The sequence below is a fragment of the Enoplosus armatus genome, chromosome 4, assembly GCF_043641665.1.
Source record: "Enoplosus armatus isolate fEnoArm2 chromosome 4, fEnoArm2.hap1, whole genome shotgun sequence".
NCBI lineage: Eukaryota > Metazoa > Chordata > Actinopteri > Centrarchiformes > Enoplosidae > Enoplosus > Enoplosus armatus.
In genome coordinates, this window is record NC_092183.1 from 21,114,104 (window position 1) to 21,132,855 (window position 18,752).

General features: G+C 43.0%; 2 protein-coding genes across 2 annotated transcripts; both read right to left on the reverse strand.

Moving 5' to 3' along the window:
- Positions 1 to 796: 796 nt before the first annotated feature.
- On the reverse strand, positions 797 to 1,774 carry tas2r202 (taste receptor, type 2, member 202). Its single transcript, XM_070903860.1, has one exon. The coding sequence runs from the start codon at positions 1,772 to 1,774 to the stop codon at positions 797 to 799; it is 978 nt and encodes a 325-aa protein (XP_070759961.1).
- A 1,772-nt stretch (positions 1,775 to 3,546) lies between these two features.
- Positions 3,547 to 9,195, reverse strand: vsig8b (V-set and immunoglobulin domain containing 8b). Its single transcript, XM_070904377.1, has 9 exons — positions 9,117 to 9,195; positions 8,759 to 8,941; positions 8,336 to 8,415; positions 6,570 to 6,739; positions 6,208 to 6,409; positions 5,790 to 5,942; positions 5,564 to 5,686; positions 5,199 to 5,337; positions 3,547 to 5,085 (listed from the first exon to the last, which is right to left on the reverse strand). Exons 3-9 carry the CDS (start codon positions 8,406 to 8,408, stop codon positions 4,845 to 4,847), a joined length of 1,101 nt encoding a protein of 366 aa, XP_070760478.1. The 5' UTR covers positions 8,409 to 8,415; positions 8,759 to 8,941; positions 9,117 to 9,195; the 3' UTR covers positions 3,547 to 4,844.
- Positions 9,196 to 18,752: the final 9,557 nt, after the last annotated feature.

An 18,752-nucleotide genomic window follows, 5' to 3' on the forward strand; every position in this document is an offset into this window, starting at 1 on the left:
TTGCAAAGAGGTCTGCTGCATTTTTTTTTTTTTTTAAACCTCTATTTACTCATGGTAAGTTTGTCGGGTCTGAGTGCATTTTTCAGCTACGCCCAGCGTCACACCAACACACACAATCGCAGTTACACGCAGTCACACCTGGGAGCTGTCGAGTACAGGCCTGCACACTTTGTGTTGAGGACCAGTGAGCAGATACACAAGAGATGGGGGCGATTAGTTTATTTTACCTCCCCGCAAACTGCTGCAGGAGTTTGGACTGGCAACCTTCCAGTTACTATCTGCAACCTGACTGAGGAAAAACCCTTAAAACCCCTGTGACGATAACAGAAAAAAAAGATGGATTCAGGTTGTGCGTGCTTTCTTGTTTTATTAATATGTTCTGTACTCTCACTACAGTCACATGTATTTTTTAACATTTTTAGATGGGTACGGAGTTACATCATGTCCAGGCAACCATGCTTGGGGATCTATTTTACAGGCCTGACTGTTATTTGTTCTACTGAAATATTCATATTCATAGGTGCAGTCTTTTGCGCCTGTGATTCAGATGGAAAGCTGGTTACCTGGCTGTGTGATCTGTGCGTCTACCCTCCCTGCTCTGACTGGCTAACACAGCTAAAATACCTTATTGATATAAGAAATTGTAATTAATGGTGATACAGCAGGACAGTAGTCATTACTGAAATTGCTAGCAGGAAAGATAAAAAGAAAAAGTTCCTTCAAAGTTTTTAATAAGTTCAGACAATGACCAATTGATTTCTGCACAAAGACCCTCAGCGCAAAGCAAATTGGCTTCTCAGTTTTTAACTTTTGCAGGAGTGCTGGGTTTAGTCTTTTGTTCAGGCACCTTCAGACAAGACAAACACGGATATTCGTCCAGGCAGACGTTAAATTCGTGTAGCAGAGCTTTCCAAAAAGTCTTCTTCCCGTAGATCAGCACCACGGCGGTGGCGGTGGTGTAGATGGACGTGAAGAAGAACGTGAGCACGATGACGTTCTCGTGGTTCACCGCTATCTGGTAGTGGACATACAGGTCGATCACGAGGAAGAGGATGAAGATGGCGACCAGAGACAAAGACATCTGGATCACCCTCATCTGGGAGCCCAGCTTCGGGCGGTGGGCTCCGTTGGTGCTGGCTTTCATGTGGCGGAGGTGGATGGCCAGGTGGACTGAGATGGAGATGCAGCATTTCGCCATGAGCACCCCGGGCAGTACATCAGCGAGGAGCAGGTACACGGCTTCATAGACCTGGCCAGGGAGCGTGTCGGGCATCAAAACCCCGCAGTCTTTGTTCGATGCGGTGTTGTTGTCGGGGTGAAACACCACAAGCATCGGCATGCAGGTGCCCAGGCCGCACAGAGGGAGGAGAAAAACAGCCAAGCTCACATGCTTGAGGATGGCGGCCTGGATGTGCGTGTAGCAGCGATTGGGCGTGTTCACCAGCTTGGTGCTGTAGTAAAAAGTGAGAAAGCTGGTGTCCCACATGATGGTGAACTTGAGGCTGTAGATTAACAGCAGCATGATGGTATAAGGCATCTGGACGATGTGGCACTTGTTGTCCACCTCATCCATGGTCATCCAGAAGTAACAGACCAGCTGGTGAGCCACGTTGGCCACCGACAGAGCCGTGACGATGGTTTCACTGGGAGTCCACTGCTTCTTCTGCTTGTAGTTCCACAGACTCATCAAGAAGATGTAGACATTAAAGAAGACAGTTGTGATGGCCAACAGACCGGTCATTACCCAGAGGGCTAGTTTATTTGTCCCAAGCATAATGACGATCACACATCTGCAGTGTAAACCTTTGTGAGAATATTTTTTTTTTTTAGACCCCTATGCAGCACTCGGCTGTGTGGGGATCGGAAAGTGTTTTGTTTTTGCTGTGCTCAAAGAGATGACAAGAAACAAAAAATTATGCACACACACTCCAAACCAGACGATTCTTCATTTCTGTCACAGAATGGAATCAGTCACAGTTTGTCGGTGGGGCCTGGGGAGAAGATTGACACATTTAGCTTTTGGAGCACATGAAACGGATCAAAATGGGTTCAATTTAAAATCTTCTGTTTTGGTTAAAAATGTACGTGAAATCTACAATTCAGGTGGTCGTTTCCAAAAGGACGTGGAGTGTAGCTGAGTTAAGAGAGTTAGAGCAATTCGGGTAAAACATTTTTACCTCAAATGAAGCTCCCATGGGTTGGATGAGGCTTTTCATCACTCCGAATCCTACTCAAGGTTTCCGCTTACTTTCTCTTTGCCTGCTAGTCGCCACAATACGCTGTCTTACTCAATACCTTCGGCTGCAGTTGAAGAATCCTTTGTTTTGTTTTGTTTTGTTTATCCAAGAATTAATCCTAGCCCAAAGCTGTCTGCACGATGCACACAGCAAGGTGAAGTCGTAGGATTTAAGTGTTCTCCGGCTGGGATTTATATATAAGCATTAGGTATGATTTGCATCAGTTATGACCACAGGTAGTGGTGACGGTGTATTTGCATTGACACGGGGGGGGGGGGGGGGGGGGGGGGTGCGGGACATGTGCTCATTATGAATATCCGGCGACTTTACTGTGTGTCGATCGGTGCAGCATGACAGCTCAGCCAGTCCGCAGACCACACTCAACCCGGACTCTGCATGCAAATGGTTATTCCTGCAGGTCGGCCACATATTTACAAACACCAAACCACACACACACACACACACACACACACACACACACACACACACACACACACACACACACACACACACAAGGACACACACCTATTTACCTGATAAGAAAAGCAAATCACCTCTGAGTCACCTTCAGGAGCCTTGCTAAAGCGACACCTTATCACTGTAGCTTGTGCTGTGGAGGACACTAACTTTGTAGACAGACTTTGACTTTTATGTTGATCCTCCAGGATCCTAATCACGTAAGCAATTAATATGGCTTGCCAAGGTCCTCACCAATGTTTTTCTTCATGAATAGCACTTTAACTTAAATATGTTATTATAACGAATAGTTCATTTTAGACCAAACAATCCAAAGTCAAATTTAAAGGTCTGATTCTGCCTTTTTTTTGCACAATAGCATAAAAAGTTATTTTCAGAAAAAAAGCTCTTTGAATCTAGATGTGAAAGAACACTCTGCAGTGGTTAAATAATTACTATGCCAATCCTGTTAGAAGTTCCACCCTCTAAGAAACTTATTATTACAAGAGGAGATTACGTGGTTTCCAAGTGAAGTTGCCAGAAAATTATTTGTAATTAATTATTGTATCTATTTCCCCAGTTCATGCATGGATCAAAGGACAGACTTGTGTTTGCACACAAAAAAAGGCTTCTGTACACAGAGAACTGGTCCTTCTGGTGGGTGTGCATTTCTTTACAAATTTGAATTGAGCAAACAGAAAGATATGGACGTGGACACCAAAGTTGACCGTCGTTTTTGTGTGTGTGTGTGTGTGTGTGTGTGTGCGCGGTGGAGGGGCGAATGCAAACTAAAGTGCTGCTAGTGAAATTTCCAAGAAAAGCTAATCTAAAAGTGAGGGAAGCGTGTCCAAAATTGAAAGTCTAATTTTGATGCATTTTATTTCTGATGATTTGGAACAGTAACACTGTTAACGGCCAGCCTTTGCAGATTAGCGGATGGCAGCCCCCGCCCCGAAGGGCCCTCCGACCCTCACCACTTCTTGCAGCTCTTGTTAATTCAACACACACCTTTTGAAGATGGGATCAGGCCACTAAAGACGGGAGGCGGGGCCGCGGGCACGGTGCTGACTCTGGAATCTGAGAGTGGCAGCTGCAGGGTGGAGCCACAACTACAAGCTGTTAGACGAATAACTGCTTTACTGGCGGCTTTGCAAAAACAAATGGGAGAAACACACACCACAAACAAGGCAATTTTTGCAGCACTTTGTTCTACAAATGGAAAATGTTCCAGGAGGCAAACGCACATAAGAGGATCAGAGGCAAAATTGACTTCGCTGTCTGTCAATATTCTGACTCATAAGCGGCTCAAAGTTTGAATTTAGCCAGTCTCCAGTCAGCAGGCTATGAAAACAGCCTGTCTGACCATGTTTCTGCACTAAGCTCTAGCGCCTAGTTAATGCACTCTCCAAACTCCCTCTAATGGAGTTATATTTGAACCTCTGACCATATAGATAATTCGACTGGTTTCACATAATCATACCTAATTTGGCATGTCTGATTTCATTATGATGCCAAAACACAACTCATTCAATTAAGTTTTTATCTGTTTTTTTTACATCCTGAGAGTGGGAGACGTGTTTCAAACAGGATTCTATTAATTCATCAGCGCAGATATCATCAGGCAATAAAAGACGGAGCCATGGCACAAAAATCTGAGCGCTCACTGATCCCTGAACGTGACGTTACATGGCACTCTCCTCACCGATTTTGTCAGCTAAAACATGTTTTATTGTAAACGTGTTTAGAAAAAAGTAACTTGGTTGAGCAACATATGCGTCAAAAGAAAGCACCAATAAAAATAAAGTTTTTTTTTGCTATATACATTTTACACACAGTTTTAGCAAAATCAGTGCAATAATCTGAACCAATCCACGTTGTTTACAATAGTAATGATGTGCTACAGTGCATTGTGAATGTCATCCAGCTGTACATTTATGTCTGTCCAAGGGCTGGTGTGTCCCCAGTAGTTGTATACCAGCACTCCCATTATTCTCCAGTAAAATATATAGTATTGCACCTTTTGTCATATACATACTTTAAACAGCATCTTCTTTTCAAGATGTTTTATACTTAAAGGGCAAAGTCTTTTTCTTCAGAAGGCTTAGTTTTATACTAAAAGTAAAAAAAAATTAGCAAAGTAAAATCAGGCATTTACACAGGGTATCCGTATCGATGGTCGTACTTTAGGGAAGGAGGATTTCCCCCTTCAGTTGGCTGTGATGTGCCGTTGCTCCCGCCTGTGTAGACGGGACTGAGGCCTGATTCACGGACGCTGGGCAGGTGGTTCCTCACGGAACTGTACTGCACCCCGGGGTGGGTGCGGTATCCCATCACTGAGCGGAGACTGGAGTTTCTGCTGGATGGTCTGCTCTCCGGGGCCTGGGTGTCCTCCCTGAGGAAACAAGTCACACAGGTCTCAGTCAGATGGTTTCTCAGATTTGAGATTATCTCACGGATGTTTGGGAAATTGTTTCCAGCTCACACACACACACACACACAAAATACCTTATTTCATTTGCCACCTCTTTCTCATAGCGCCGCTTGTGGCAGCAGCAGATCAGGAGCCAGATGAGAAGCAGGAGGAGGAGCAGCAGCAGGAGAGCACCTATCACCGCCCCAACTATGACACCCACTTTGTTGGTGGCTGGAAGAGAAGATGTGGTGCTTTAAGATCAAACAAGTGCAGCTCTCCTTCTTTGCAGCTATGAATTTCCAGCTTCAACAAGAGGCTTACATGTGATTTTACAACTTGCATTTCAGACTACAGCAAATATTTAAACCATGAAGCAGAAAAAAAAAAAGTTTGCTTTAGGAACGTAAGAGTGCTAAGCACTTAAGAGTAAAATTAGATGATGGTATCACAGACTTACGGTTGTATGCATGCAGTGCATATTTACACTGTGCTTTGCCGACAGCGTTTTTTGCCTCACAGGCGTAACTTCCAACATTGCTGTCTGTATGGTTCCTTATCAAAAGCTCCCCAGTCTCCGGGTCTTAATGAAAGAAGACAACATTCAGTACAAGCACATTATACAAATACAGCATCACGAATGTATTAGAGAAAAGCCCTTGTTGTCTGTCGTGTTGCCTCCTCACTTTGGGTTGCAGTGGATGGCATTGCTCCGCCGCTCTCTCTCCTCCACACATAGCTGAGAGGAGTGGATCCCTGAGAGGATTCGCATCGGAGAGAGACTGTGCCACCTTTCTCCTCGCCGCCTTCAACCCAACACTTTGGCGCCGTCGGGGGAACTGGTGAAATCGACACATGGCACAAAAAACAGCTTTTAGAGAAAACGCTTCAAAAGCTTCAGTTCATCATGGGAGGGATGAAGGTGTGAAGGAGGAGAACAATCAGAGGCATGGCTGAGGTGAAAGGCGTGATAACTGACTGAGACAGGAGCAGAGAGAAGAATGAGCCTCTGCATTCCCCGCGAGTGAGAGCAGCATTTAAAAGAATAATGAGACGGCTGAGAAAATGAACAGGTAGAACCGGTAGAAAGGAATTCCTCCTCACCCAACACCATCAGAGAGACTTTTCGCATGTCGACACCCGGCGCCTTCTTGACTTTACACTGGTAGGTGGCGGCGTCTGAGAGCCTCACATCGGAGATAGAGATGGAAGCGTCTCCCTGCTTGGGGTTCCCTATGAAGTTGAGCCTGTTGGAGACGCTGGGGTCTCCGTATCGGTGCATCTGGCCCCCTGTGTATGACAACATCTGACATGCAAAAAGATTGCGTTGAGTGATGACGCTTCTTCAAAGCAGGTTTTTCCACTAACAGAGCCCCACGGTAAAAGATAACCCCCACAGTCATTTATCCAACTTGCCAGACTGGTTTCTCTAGGTCATCCCTCTCAGGCCTCAAACGTACACCTACCAGTTGGTCTTTCTGTGTCATGTCCGGGCTGAGGTTGGACCACTCAATGTCCAGTTCTCCTGTGTCTTGGGGGGCGGGGGTGTAGGTGCATCCCAGGTTGATCGTCTCCCCCTTGGCCTTTTGAATGGTCTGTGGCCCCGAGGATGTCACCTCCATTGCCTTGCCCACATCTGATGGGTGCGAAAAATGAGTCAGAATTCATAATATACACTTCTCCACCCTCTCCAATTTTAATAATCGTCTACCCAGGCCAAAAGACAAATATAAAAAGACCTAATTTCTCTCTCAAACACATTAATATTTTTCCCCACTTAATGGCATTCAGGCTCTGGGCCTGCGCTCGTAAACAGTTCTCTGAGGGGAGTAGGTACTGATCTGAGACTAATTGGCCTCTTAAGTCAAACTAAGGAGGATTTTAGAGTTTGGAGCTGGAATAGAAATAAAAGTGGTATTTTTTTTTTTGCAAAAATGAGTTACGTATTAATTTAAAACTCTCGAGGCTCATTAGTCGTCAGAAATATATTAGTAAATGATGATGAAAACTGAATAGATGCGCAAACATGAGAAATGTTCTTGACGAGTGGCAGTTAAAAGCTGTTTCTGGGCTGACACACACCCTGCTGACTCACCGTTGTTTATGGTCATGGATTTTAATTATTGCTGATAGCTTGACATTTACAGAAAGGACTCAGCGGTGGTTATTATTAAGTGGCAACACGTTTCACCAGATCCACGTTATTTATCTCGGTAATGTTGTCACTCACTCACTCTCAGACATCTGGAGCGAACTCCTTTCCACCGTTCCCACATTTAGATGTTTAACAATCACTAAATATCTTAATGGGCCACGTTGATGAATCAAATCAGCCTCTCTTTTGACACCACTCATCACCAAATCCACTGTAGCACGCTGAAAGCACTTCAGCGCCACTGCAACAAAACAAAGTACATCAGAGGTATTTATGAAAGCGTGTAAACGGCAGATGTGATGAAGGGAGTCTGGAAAAAGCTCAAATTAGTCAGTCAAATGTTTACACTGCAAAAGCCCCCGTGGGCAAAATGCTGTGATCTAAGGACGACATGTTTTCCATGTGGAGAGGCAGCTAAGCTAACTTGCCAGTGAATGCAGTCACTGAGCTTGACACAAAAAGCTACTACTAACTATTCAGATCCTGTGCACCTCCTCATTGGCCCAGACAGTAGGCTCGCAGGTTTTTGTGAATCCTGATAACGGTTTTGCATGTGTGTTCCATATGTACACTGTTTACTTTCACTCTGCTGCGTGCATTTCATTTTACTTCACTTCCGTTTTCACGTTGTTCGTCTATTAAAACAGACAGCTTGGATGGAGACCAGTTTCTCCAGTGGGGACGAGAAAGTCTCTCAGGGTCTCACTTTAAGAATGCACACGCCAGTTGGACCCTGACCAACAGGAGGACATATGAAAAGAGCTGTGAACGTTATGCAGGGTACCCATCAGCCGCCCACATTACATGTACATGGTTCTTTGATTGCATGCAATTCACCCAGTGGTATTACTGTCGGCTCATCAGCTCAGAGTACGTCCTCCTCGCCAGTCTGTTGTGATCAGACTGGTGCAACTGTTCATATATTCTCTGCTTTGATCAGAATAAGCCTGCCTGTACGAAGGGCGGTCAGCGGGAGAGAAAAGGGGCACTAAAAGGACATATCAAATGTTGTATTTGCTTTGGCCGTACTTATCCGGAAGCAGAAACACACTCCTGAGATAAATAAATCAGACTCACCTGTCCTCAGCTGAATTGTTACCAGAAATAGCACAGCCACCTTTAGCCTCACGCTTGTGAATACTGGATCCATTATAAACCTGAGAGCAAGTGTGACATGAAGAGAAGAAATGATTCAGAGACTGCAATTTCAATGACTGTGTATTATCTTTGAATGCTTGAATTTGGCCTCTAATTTAATTCCATGGAAGTGAAAAGATGTCTACTGGTGGTTGTCCTCCACCTCTCTAACACAGATCTTAAACCGAACACGAAACCTTGTACTGCTCTTTAATTTCTTTCCCTTTTTGTTAGAAGGAGTCAGGTCTAGAATGAAAGTGAATATCAATGTAGAACAAGCACAGGAAAGACAACCTGTTTCACTTCTTAGGTTCACACAACCAAGAGACTAAAACGGAGAAAAGTATAATAGCTCTGACATACCTTAAAGTGAAAGAATAATCCAAAGCAAAAGTACGTCCTTTGAGGCCTGGCAGTGTTTCAGTACTGGTGAAGCTTGCTTATTTTGTTCTCAGGTGAAACTCAGCAGCAGTAACTATGGCCACACCCTCTCTGTCCATAGTGCACCTGTTGGCCACTCCTAGAGCTGGGAACATTTCAAACCTCCTTCAGAGAGGTTTTATTTGTGGAAACGCACATTTGTAGGTTGGAAATGTGTTTCAAATAATAAAGAAAATAAGAATCATAATGCAGACAAAGAGTTTTGTTGGTCAAACTGTCTGTATTTGTTTTCTGATGACACGCCTACACACAGCAGCTGTTGACAGAGATTAATGATTACCTGTGCCAGTGTTGCTGCACTGCCTTTTATGCTATCACCTGCCATTCCATGATAATGCATATCAGAAGTTCCTGCATAGATTTCTCAAAATGACGAATGCTTTGTATGTACTGAACAGCAATGTGACATTTCCCCCCAGCCCTTCCCCGACACACCCTGCTGACACACCCGTGAAAACATTGTTGTTTCTCATTGTTGTTGTTGCTCACAGACACACTACGAGAGGCAAGTCGATTTCTACCTCAGTGCCAAGACAGTGTGGTAGAACTGCAGTGCAAACTTGTGCAGTGTCCTGGCTGTAAATAAAGCCTTCATTAGGCGATCAAGCTTGTCACAGGAATACAGCTATTTGAACCAGCCTACTTTGCCACAACGTCTCATCAGCTGTGAATGATTCACCAAAATGGAGTTTGGAGATTTTGGAGATAAAACGGCTCCAGATGATTGGTCGTCGTGGTCTAGATCGTCTGTGTTGAAGGTGCTAAATCTCACTGCGGCTGATGATCCAAAATACGAAAAGAAAGACGTTTTCGATGAAGTTGGATGGGGCAGTGAAATTATTCAGTATTGATTGAGTGAGAGTGTGCAGTAGGCTGTGGGATGTGAGCACGGGGCATGGCGCTCGCCATTAGAAAACTTAAGTGCTGGGTTAATGCAATCCTGCCAATAATGTTCATTAAGGAGATGAACAAATTAGTAATGCTCAGGATGAAACATGATCAGAAAGCAAATTTGAAATCAGATCCGACCCCCCCCCCCCCCCACACCCTTTGCTGCACGTTGTGTATACCTGAGCTTCATGCAGTGTGTGCGAGTGATCCTCCAAATGTCAGGGTGTGTGTGAGGCTATGCGGTATGGCTGCTTTACCAGTAGGTGGTTAATTGCCCCCCCCCCCCCTCCCCCAATGGTGTAGGAGGAGGCTCTGGCACCGGAGCGCTGCGTTGAACAGACTGTGTGACAAGGTGGGACAAACAGACAGTACTAGGACACTGTATGAGACCACCATGCAAAGTGCAGGGGAGAGAGTGTGAACAAGCATGATGAATACGTTTGTGACTGCTGTGACACCCTTTTTGTCACCCAATGGTTTCTTAATTACACTCCAAAAATTGGTAGATGAGAGGTAGCCAAACTCCAGCCTTGTCTTTAAAGCCAAGACTTGCTCTAACCCCATTTATCCTCCAAGATTTGGCAAAGGTAGCCTAATCACACCACAGGGTAGCAAACCAACCACCTTGACAGATGTCCAAATTACAAGTAAACAGCCTTGCCGGGGAGACAAACAAAATGGCCAAAACCAGGGAGGGGAGAGGCTACAGAAAGGCTGGGCTTGCCAGCAGCCATACTGAAATAGCACGGCAGCGTGAGTCACGGTGTGTCAATGTCAGGGAGCCAGTTGGGCACATATATTCATCTTTTTAAGGTGGAACGCCACAGGGACAAGGATGGCGCTTCTGGCAGAGGGAAGCAGCCCCTCAAAGAGCTACGTGAGTGGAATACAGCCAGCGCATTCTGGGCCACACACTATATTCATGACCCCCCTGAATCTCCGCAATTAAATGTCCACTCTGACAGTGAAATTGATTTTTTTGTCTCCTCTACAACAATCAGCCGTTATTCACAGATGTCCTGCCCATCATAAACATACACTCTGCAGCCCGGGTGGTGTTAGTTACACCATGCAATAACGCGTACGGAGGTAGCATCGTTATTCACCAATTCTGAATCAAACCAAATCCGTTGTCTTGTTACAAGATGAAACCGGTTTGATTACTTCCTCTCACCCAGCAGTTTTCAGCTGCTCCTGCCCTGCATGCTCTCCATGAGCCATGCTGTAGAATAAATAATAAAGAGGCAAATGTAAGGATTCCTCCCAGCCTCTGTGATTCTTTATCTCAGTAAGTAACCCACTACGGAAAGGGCACATCTGCCATCAAAACATGCTCGGATGGTGCTGGACACAGCAGGACAAAATCCCATTGGCTGCCTGCTACGCTTTCGTTCTCTCGTATTAACAGTATTGAAACTAGTGCAGCTAGAGACAGTGTTATCATGATTTTATCTTTACAACTACAGCATTTAAAAGAGGACGTAAAAGTAGATGAGGGCGAAAGAGAAAAGGAGAGATTAACTTCCGCCTGAAAATACAACATCCCACACTACCTAGGCTGAAATCTGTGAAGGGTGAGCAGGGTGACTACACCCAACAGGCACCAAGGACACGAATGGAGACCGTTTCTTTGTTGCAGTAAATTACTTCTACTGCGAATCTCTGTCTGCATGTGGACAATTATGGAGCGTTATATCATCAGCAGGGAGTCCATCTAACCAGGAATGTGTGCCAAAAACCTTATCCTGTCCGTGCAGACAAAACACCTCCTGAGGACGGAAATTAGGTCCTGCTTCATTTACAGTAGGCAGCTCCTCTGGCCTGCTTAAACTTCTAACCTCTGAACATGAAAAGGCAGGGCTCCATGAGAAAGTCTGCATGTGAAATAGGAAAGTAAATGGGAATTTATCGTGTATTTCTACTGCATCCCTCCCTCGGTTCACAAGCTGCCCACCCACATCTATACCCCCGTACACACACACACACACACACACAGCCTCCAGCAATATGTGCATAGACGGTGGACCCCATAATCCAATAAGTTGTGCTTCTTGTGCTAAACCCAGTGAAGTCTGGCACACAGAAAGAGTCCATGGAGAGTACGGTCCCTAAGCTTCGCTCGCAGGAGTGGAATAGAAACTGTATTCTCTGAAAGAGAACTTCAGATCTCTCGGCCCCTCTCTGCTTCTACGATAGCTCGTATTTCCCACACACATTGGGGAATTATGACATAATGATGTAATCTAATGCTTCTCTCTCTTTAAAAAAAAAAAAAGAATTAAGGAAAATAACAGCCTGGTTCACCGACTGTGTTATGGCAAAAGACAGGTTGTTTATTGTCTCTTGTGTTCTCAGTCAATAAAAAAAAAACAAAATCACACACATTCATTTGGAGAGGAAATTATTTCTGCAGAATTGAAGCTCAGCCGAATGGACTCGCATACATGCTTGGCCATGCTTGAAAGCAACATAATGATTCATAGAGGAACGGCAATTTTCATCAAAACACCAACAATAGTTAGAGGAGTAGAATTTGCATTCTTTTGATGCTGTATGTCTTTGTTGTTGTCACAGCTTCAAATTAGTGAACTTGACTTTGTTGTATTCGGGGAGTTACGGTCAATGCTGGGCAGTGATAGAAACACGACACTGTCGCAAACAGGAGACTCTCTCACACAGAATTTACACAAGTGCTCATGCTATAAGACAGTTTGGGAGGACACTCCATCCACTGTCGTCATTTATAACCCTTGGTCTAACCTTCAGTGTGACCCAACCCTTAAAGGAATTGTTCAACATTTTGGGGAAGTAGCGTATTCCCTTTCAAAGTATGAAAATAAGCAAGTAACTCGGTCACTCCGGAGAAGGACATCAAGCTGTAAGATTGACATGTTATCGCCTTATTGACCTCAGCTCTGGTTTTGTCTCTTCACTTCCGGCTACTATTGCTGGCTATAGTGAGTGCAAGTAGAAAGTCACAACACACCTCCATCCACCACAGAGAGATCAGATTAACGGGACGATTGTTGGTGCAAAGTTACGTTCGGCGTCAGCTAGCCTACAGCCAGCTCAACTGGCTTACTGCGAGTTCAAGAGCTCGATGCTTCGTTATCAGTATGATGATGCGGGCTGTTATGTTACTGACATTATTTGCACAAACAGTCTCTTAACCAGCCGACCTTGGATTTATGGTCTGGAATTGAATTTCTGAAGATGAATTAAAACACTTTTTCGTCATCTTTTTACCCAACTTTATAATATAATGTATATTCTGTTGATAATACGATTGGGAATAATTAGCTTGTTACACAATAATAAGCTGGACCGTGTGTAATAAGAAAAAAAACGAACCGAATGAGTCCCCACTGTGCACTCATATTGTTATAAACACATTCTGACAAGACACCGTGACCATACTGTTGTGACAGTAAGATGACCAGCTGATCCTGGTGTGGGAGAGCTGATCTAATTAGTGCTGTTAATGTAAACAGCGGGGGATCGTTTGTTAGGCTGCTGTAGAAGAAAGTCTCACATTTTCTTTTACAGCTCTGGCAGATCTTCATGCTGTACGTTATATTACAAAACTGATGTTTTGTTAAAACGTAGGCGCAAGGTGGTCAGAAGCAGCAGATGTCAACATGACACATTCCCACTTCCGGTGTAGACGGGAAGTTAAAGGACGTCCTTGCAGCTGAAACCCACGAGGTCCATAAAGTTGATATGGCTAACATGTTAGCAAACAGTTGTCTTTTTATATATCCAACAGACACGGAGCAACATTAACATTCACTTGGAGTCGTGTTTGTGTCCACCTGGTGAAAATTTAAGTCCAATGTACACTTTGTTGTAGTTCTGTTTTTGCTTCCAATATCTGGCTCTTTAGTGGCTAAATGCACTAAGTTCACCAGCTAGTCGCTAACTTTGTCTGTCTGTTTGGTGCTGGGCAGGTAGTGCAGAGGCTTTTTCACAGAAAACAGCTGCCTGTTGTGGCATTATACAACTTGATGTGCATGTGTGCGGTGAGTCTGAACCAAAACAGTAAAGTTGTGGGCCATAAAATCAAAACAATGAGCTGAAAGACAGCAAAATGCTCTGTAAAGCAGCTGTAAAGCTGAATCTGGTGATAATTCTCTGTGGATTTGTCATTAAGATGTGACCTTTCACATCACACAGTCATTTGACCCATTGTTAATATGAGATCATTGATTCGAACAGCTCTTATTTAAGACCAGCCTAATCCTGACTTTAACTTTAAATCAAACTGCCATTCATAAACTAGCCTGTTAAGAAGCAAGGACGGGCCAGAAGACATCACAGAATGACCTCACATAATACTCTGAAGGTCTAAAACTTCCCTCTCACATCACACACACACAGACACACACACACCCAATCCATCTACGCAGATGAATGGGTGGTGTGGGCGGATTGCCCGCTCTGAATTGAGCTGCCCATTTGAACTGGAAAGAAAAGAGTTTTGACACAAGTCTGGTGGGATAAAGAGAGAGAAATCGGACAGAAATACTTTTGATTTGTGATTTTGCCGAACTGCGAACTCAGAGAAGCCCTGGCTACACTCCACTTAAGACACACAGATGCCAAATAACACACTTCAATAAGGATTAGGTGGGCTGGACCATTCAATCTGTGCAGTCTTTTGCCTTTGTTCGCAGAACAAATAGTGCTGCTTTTGAGAATAGGTGACACAAGCAACGTAACGCAGTTTTAGTTAAATCTTGCTCAAAATGTTCAAAAGTTCTCTAAAGATCTATTCTAAAGATAAAACACAGTCACATGAAAAACAACCATCTTTGTTCGTGAATCTATACATCGACACCTACTTGTTATTTGAAAAAAAATATATATTATATTATATTTACTGCTCCGTATATTTCTTGTCAACTGCATCAGGCTGCAGATTCTCATCCACATCAGAGCTAATGTTTTCCCTGGCCAGAAACATCAGATAAAAAAAAAAAAAAAGCCGGATTTGGTCATGAGTCATGATAAATAGACCAGGCTTTGGGACATGTGGGCTCATCTGTTATGTTGCAGCGAAGTTCAATATCCAGAGTGTGCATGTGTGATAAGGTACTGTACGCTCCAGCAGTCGCGTGGGTCAATCCCTCATCAAGATGTTTAATGAGTGCTTTAATGACTCACTGCGCAAATTAGCTGAGAGGATTTGATAAGGTTATAGACTTCTAGAGAGGCCCAGTTGTTTGTCTGCATAGTGTTACACAGGCTATCTCATTGATAAACTTTCCATTCTTCACTTCAGTTTTATTAATACAGGTGTGATACATTGTTACGATGCGCTCAACTTGTATCCTGGTGAGAGCTTACGCATTGTGCATTGACTGCAGCTGTGGTGTTAGTCTGCCATGCACATTTGAACACGTATTTAAATGATTTTACAAATGATTGAAATAAAGTTGCATATAGTTTTTTTTAATCAAGACTTTGTGAACAGAAGATGTGTCATGCATGCTTCATTTAGGTAAAATACTTGCACAAAATGTGAGGTTTAAAGATTCCAATAAGTCTTCTATTTCATTTCATTATGATAAACTTGACCAGCGTAGTTTCTTTTGAATCAATCCCACATGCGCCGTCCTGCTGCCAGAAATGCTCACTAGAGCACCAAATATGTGGCTGAATATGGTCCCAACAAATGCTCCATTAAATCTGGTTAAAGTAATATTTGATAAAAACGACCAGCTGTTTTGGGGAATCATAAAGCCTTTCTTTAAAAAAATGAATTGTGACCTTTTTGTAAAGATTCACGTCTTCAGTAGGAACCAATAGGTATAGGGCTGAGACCCACAGACAGGCTGAGGAAGTCTGAAAGTATCTAGACACGTACTAACACATTGATGGCTTTGGTGTTTTAATGGGATTTGTTGACAAAACACAAAAGTATAGAATATCGCCAGCCTCATCCTTTAACTGTTCATAAGAAACTACTGAGAGCAACTTTGTGCTGCTGTAAATATGCATATCAGTGCAGCCACTAATATATGAATTCATTACTTGAGCATGTTTTATTTATTTGTATGCTGGTTTTGCAATTCAAATGCACATTTTAGATGTCATGTACAGACGATAGCATGTTAAAAAGTTATGGTAATATAAACTCCATAGTTGCCACAGACATGTCAAACACACACATTTCAAATACCCAAACACAGACAGTCGCTCAGTAATTTCAGTTTACTTGCTGTTCTGGCATCGTTTCCATGTGTGGAATAAAGTAGATAAATAAATCAAATCTGTTTAAAATGTTAAAATGTCTTTCTAGTCTAACCAGGCAAAGCAATTTGCTATGACAACACTCTTTGCACATGACTACACAAATTATCATAACATTACAGAGATGACGGCATTAAGGACAGAGTACATGAATATTACAGTCATGTGTTTTAATAAAAGGCATTTACATATTGCATAAAATATTAAAATGCTAATTGTACCAACATAAAATTATTCAATGGATACCCAACAGTGATGAATGGTATTATTTCAAGAGCAATCAGGGCACTGAAGGCAACAAAAAGAAATTCTCATCAGCTAATGAATTAGTTCACTATTTCTAGCTGCAGCAATCATCACACTCATGATGATGTGCAGAAGCTCAATTCTGTCCCTGAGAAGCACAATGCCAAAGGTATGTTATAGTCAAGGCCTTGTTCATAAATGTAATGAGTTATAGATTAAACTGGGGAATATACAGTTGATTGGTGTGTTACTGAACTGAATGTAAATATAGCATTGAGAAGTAATTGCATCCCTGAGATGACATACAGTACGAGTGGCATTCACTCACTCTGGCTTGTTGATTTGAAACACGGAGGGAGAAAATCAGGATGATAATCAGATAGTAGATAGATAGATCAGTTATCAAACCATCACAGACACGTCTTCGTATGTAGCGTTTAAATAGATCAATATTTGAAGAACGTTCAAATAAAGCCAACAGGAACAGGCAGTTTAAATCGGCTGTGAGGAGGCAGGTCTGCAGCAACAATAGTTGTGATGAATGATGCTTGGGAGTCTTTGGACGGTCACACCTAGGACTTCAATCATACACGAGATTGCACTGTTTGTCAACTGAAATGATTTGTCAACAAGTGAGAGTTTTGCCGTCCCATCGGCAAAAAATGAGCAATACGTCGTTGATGCAGGATGGAGATGCGACCGAGAGATTTGATTCTCGAGCCAAAAAGATGCCAAATGACAAAACGACATTATAATGACACCACCGTCAAATGTGATGTATGTCCACTTTTTTTGCTGATGTGATCTTTGCTCTAATTAGCAAACAGGCTCTGCTGAAAATGTGGTTTTATTATTTATGCCAAGGTGTCGGCTGAGCCAGACTGGTGCTGATGTTGTCACAGCTCTTTCGTTGCCGATAGAGGTCAACCAACTGAAGAAGAATCTGCTGCACAGAAACCAGAGAGGGCTTTGTGGGGGGAATCTCATATGGTTCATCTTGTTAAAGGCAGTCAAACCCCAGTGATCCAACAGCAATCTGCTGCCCATTCATTCCTGTGTAACTTGTTTTTTTTTCCCCAACGCCCTTTAACAACATTCACTGTGGAGCCTCTGTGGTAATAAGGATGGGTTTGGTACTTTTTATCTTTATTAGGATGTTTTTAGAGCACCGTGGCTCTGTGTGCCTCTGCTGCACTAATGCTGCCATCATTCATGCAGTAGCAGAGAAGCCCACAGCACTGAGCCTGAGGGACTTCTGTCAAAAAGAGTCCCCATGCAGAAAAAACTTAATAAGAGCAATATTTTACAGCCGTTTATAATGGCAGTGTTTGTGCTGTTACTTGCAGTATGTTGGAATTGCCTGAATTTACCGCAATTTGAATGTGTTTTTCCAGAGTCGAGTTAAATACCTAATCTGCTTCCAAATGATCAATCGTATTGCATTTTATTCCAGCTCCTAAAATGACAACAATGACAATGGACAGAATCTGGACAGGATGTGTGCCTATTCACATACTTTATTTATCATTGTTATTTTTCTTTGTTCCAGTTTCGGCAGGTCGGCTTGTCTGTCAGCCACACAGGCAGTTTTCAGATCACACGGCAGTCTTTGAAAGGAGACTCTGAGTCTTGTGTGTGAGGTTACCAAACAGAGGAAATTTCTTTTCACAGAACTGAATGACTTTCCCTTTTTTTTACCTCTAAAGTGGATCCTCCGCGGACACTGCCACAATGTCTTTATTATAGGTACCATAGTGATGTTTTATTACTCAGGAAACAACAATATGACGAGGGGTGCTGCTTATAAATCTTATACATTTAATTGTTGTTGGCTTTTGGGTGATTTCCCTGGTGTGGGGAAGCAGAGCTGTTGAAGAATCAGGGGAAATAAATCAAAGAAACAATGAAACAATGAGGTAACATCTCAAAGAAAGCACTATATTACTGTTACATCATACAGTGTGCATGTACAGAGTGTGTTAGATACAAGATGGCTCTAAATCTGTGGCTACACGATTAGATATAAATATATAAACATGACTTAAGGCTCTAAATGTTGTAGACATTTTGTCAAGGGGAAGTAAAAAGGCAGCTAGAAAGGTCAAGCTGTTAACTGGGTTTATGCTGCAAATGATTTCCTGATGTTAAGTAAACCAAAGCTGCTCTGGGATCACTCGTTATGGATGAGGAAGTAACTCGTAAAATGTAATATATTATACTCGATGTTTGGAACAACCTTTCCACTTCTGTCTCTTATAATGTCACACAACATCGCTGAAAGGATTTCACTGTAATAGAAAGCTATTTTATTGTGAAAAACCTTGCGAATACCGGAATCATTGCAGGAGCACATACAGACCAGACGAGAGCACACAATGAATACACTTGTTGACTGATTTCTTCCTCCTCCTGCTTTAAGATGAAATGCGGAGCAATCAAAATTCTTGCTTCCTCATTAAGCATCCTGTATATGTTCAAGTTTTCAAGCGAGCAGTGAATTGGAATGATGAATATGAATGAATGAATA

Coding starts and splice junctions, on each gene's coding strand:
- tas2r202 (XM_070903860.1), bottom strand. CDS start 1,774: ATGCTTGGGACAAATAAACTAGCCCTCTGGGTAATGACCGGTCTGTTG.
- vsig8b (XM_070904377.1), bottom strand. CDS start 8,408: ATGGATCCAGTATTCACAAGCGTGAGGCTAAAGGTGGCTGTGCTATTT. Junction 5,687..5,789: donor GCCATCCACTGCAACCCAAA/GTGAGGAGGCAA, acceptor TCTTTCATTAAG/ACCCGGAGACTGGGGAGCTT. Junction 5,338..5,563: donor TGCACTGCATGCATACAACC/GTAAGTCTGTGA, acceptor CTTCTCTTCCAG/CCACCAACAAAGTGGGTGTC.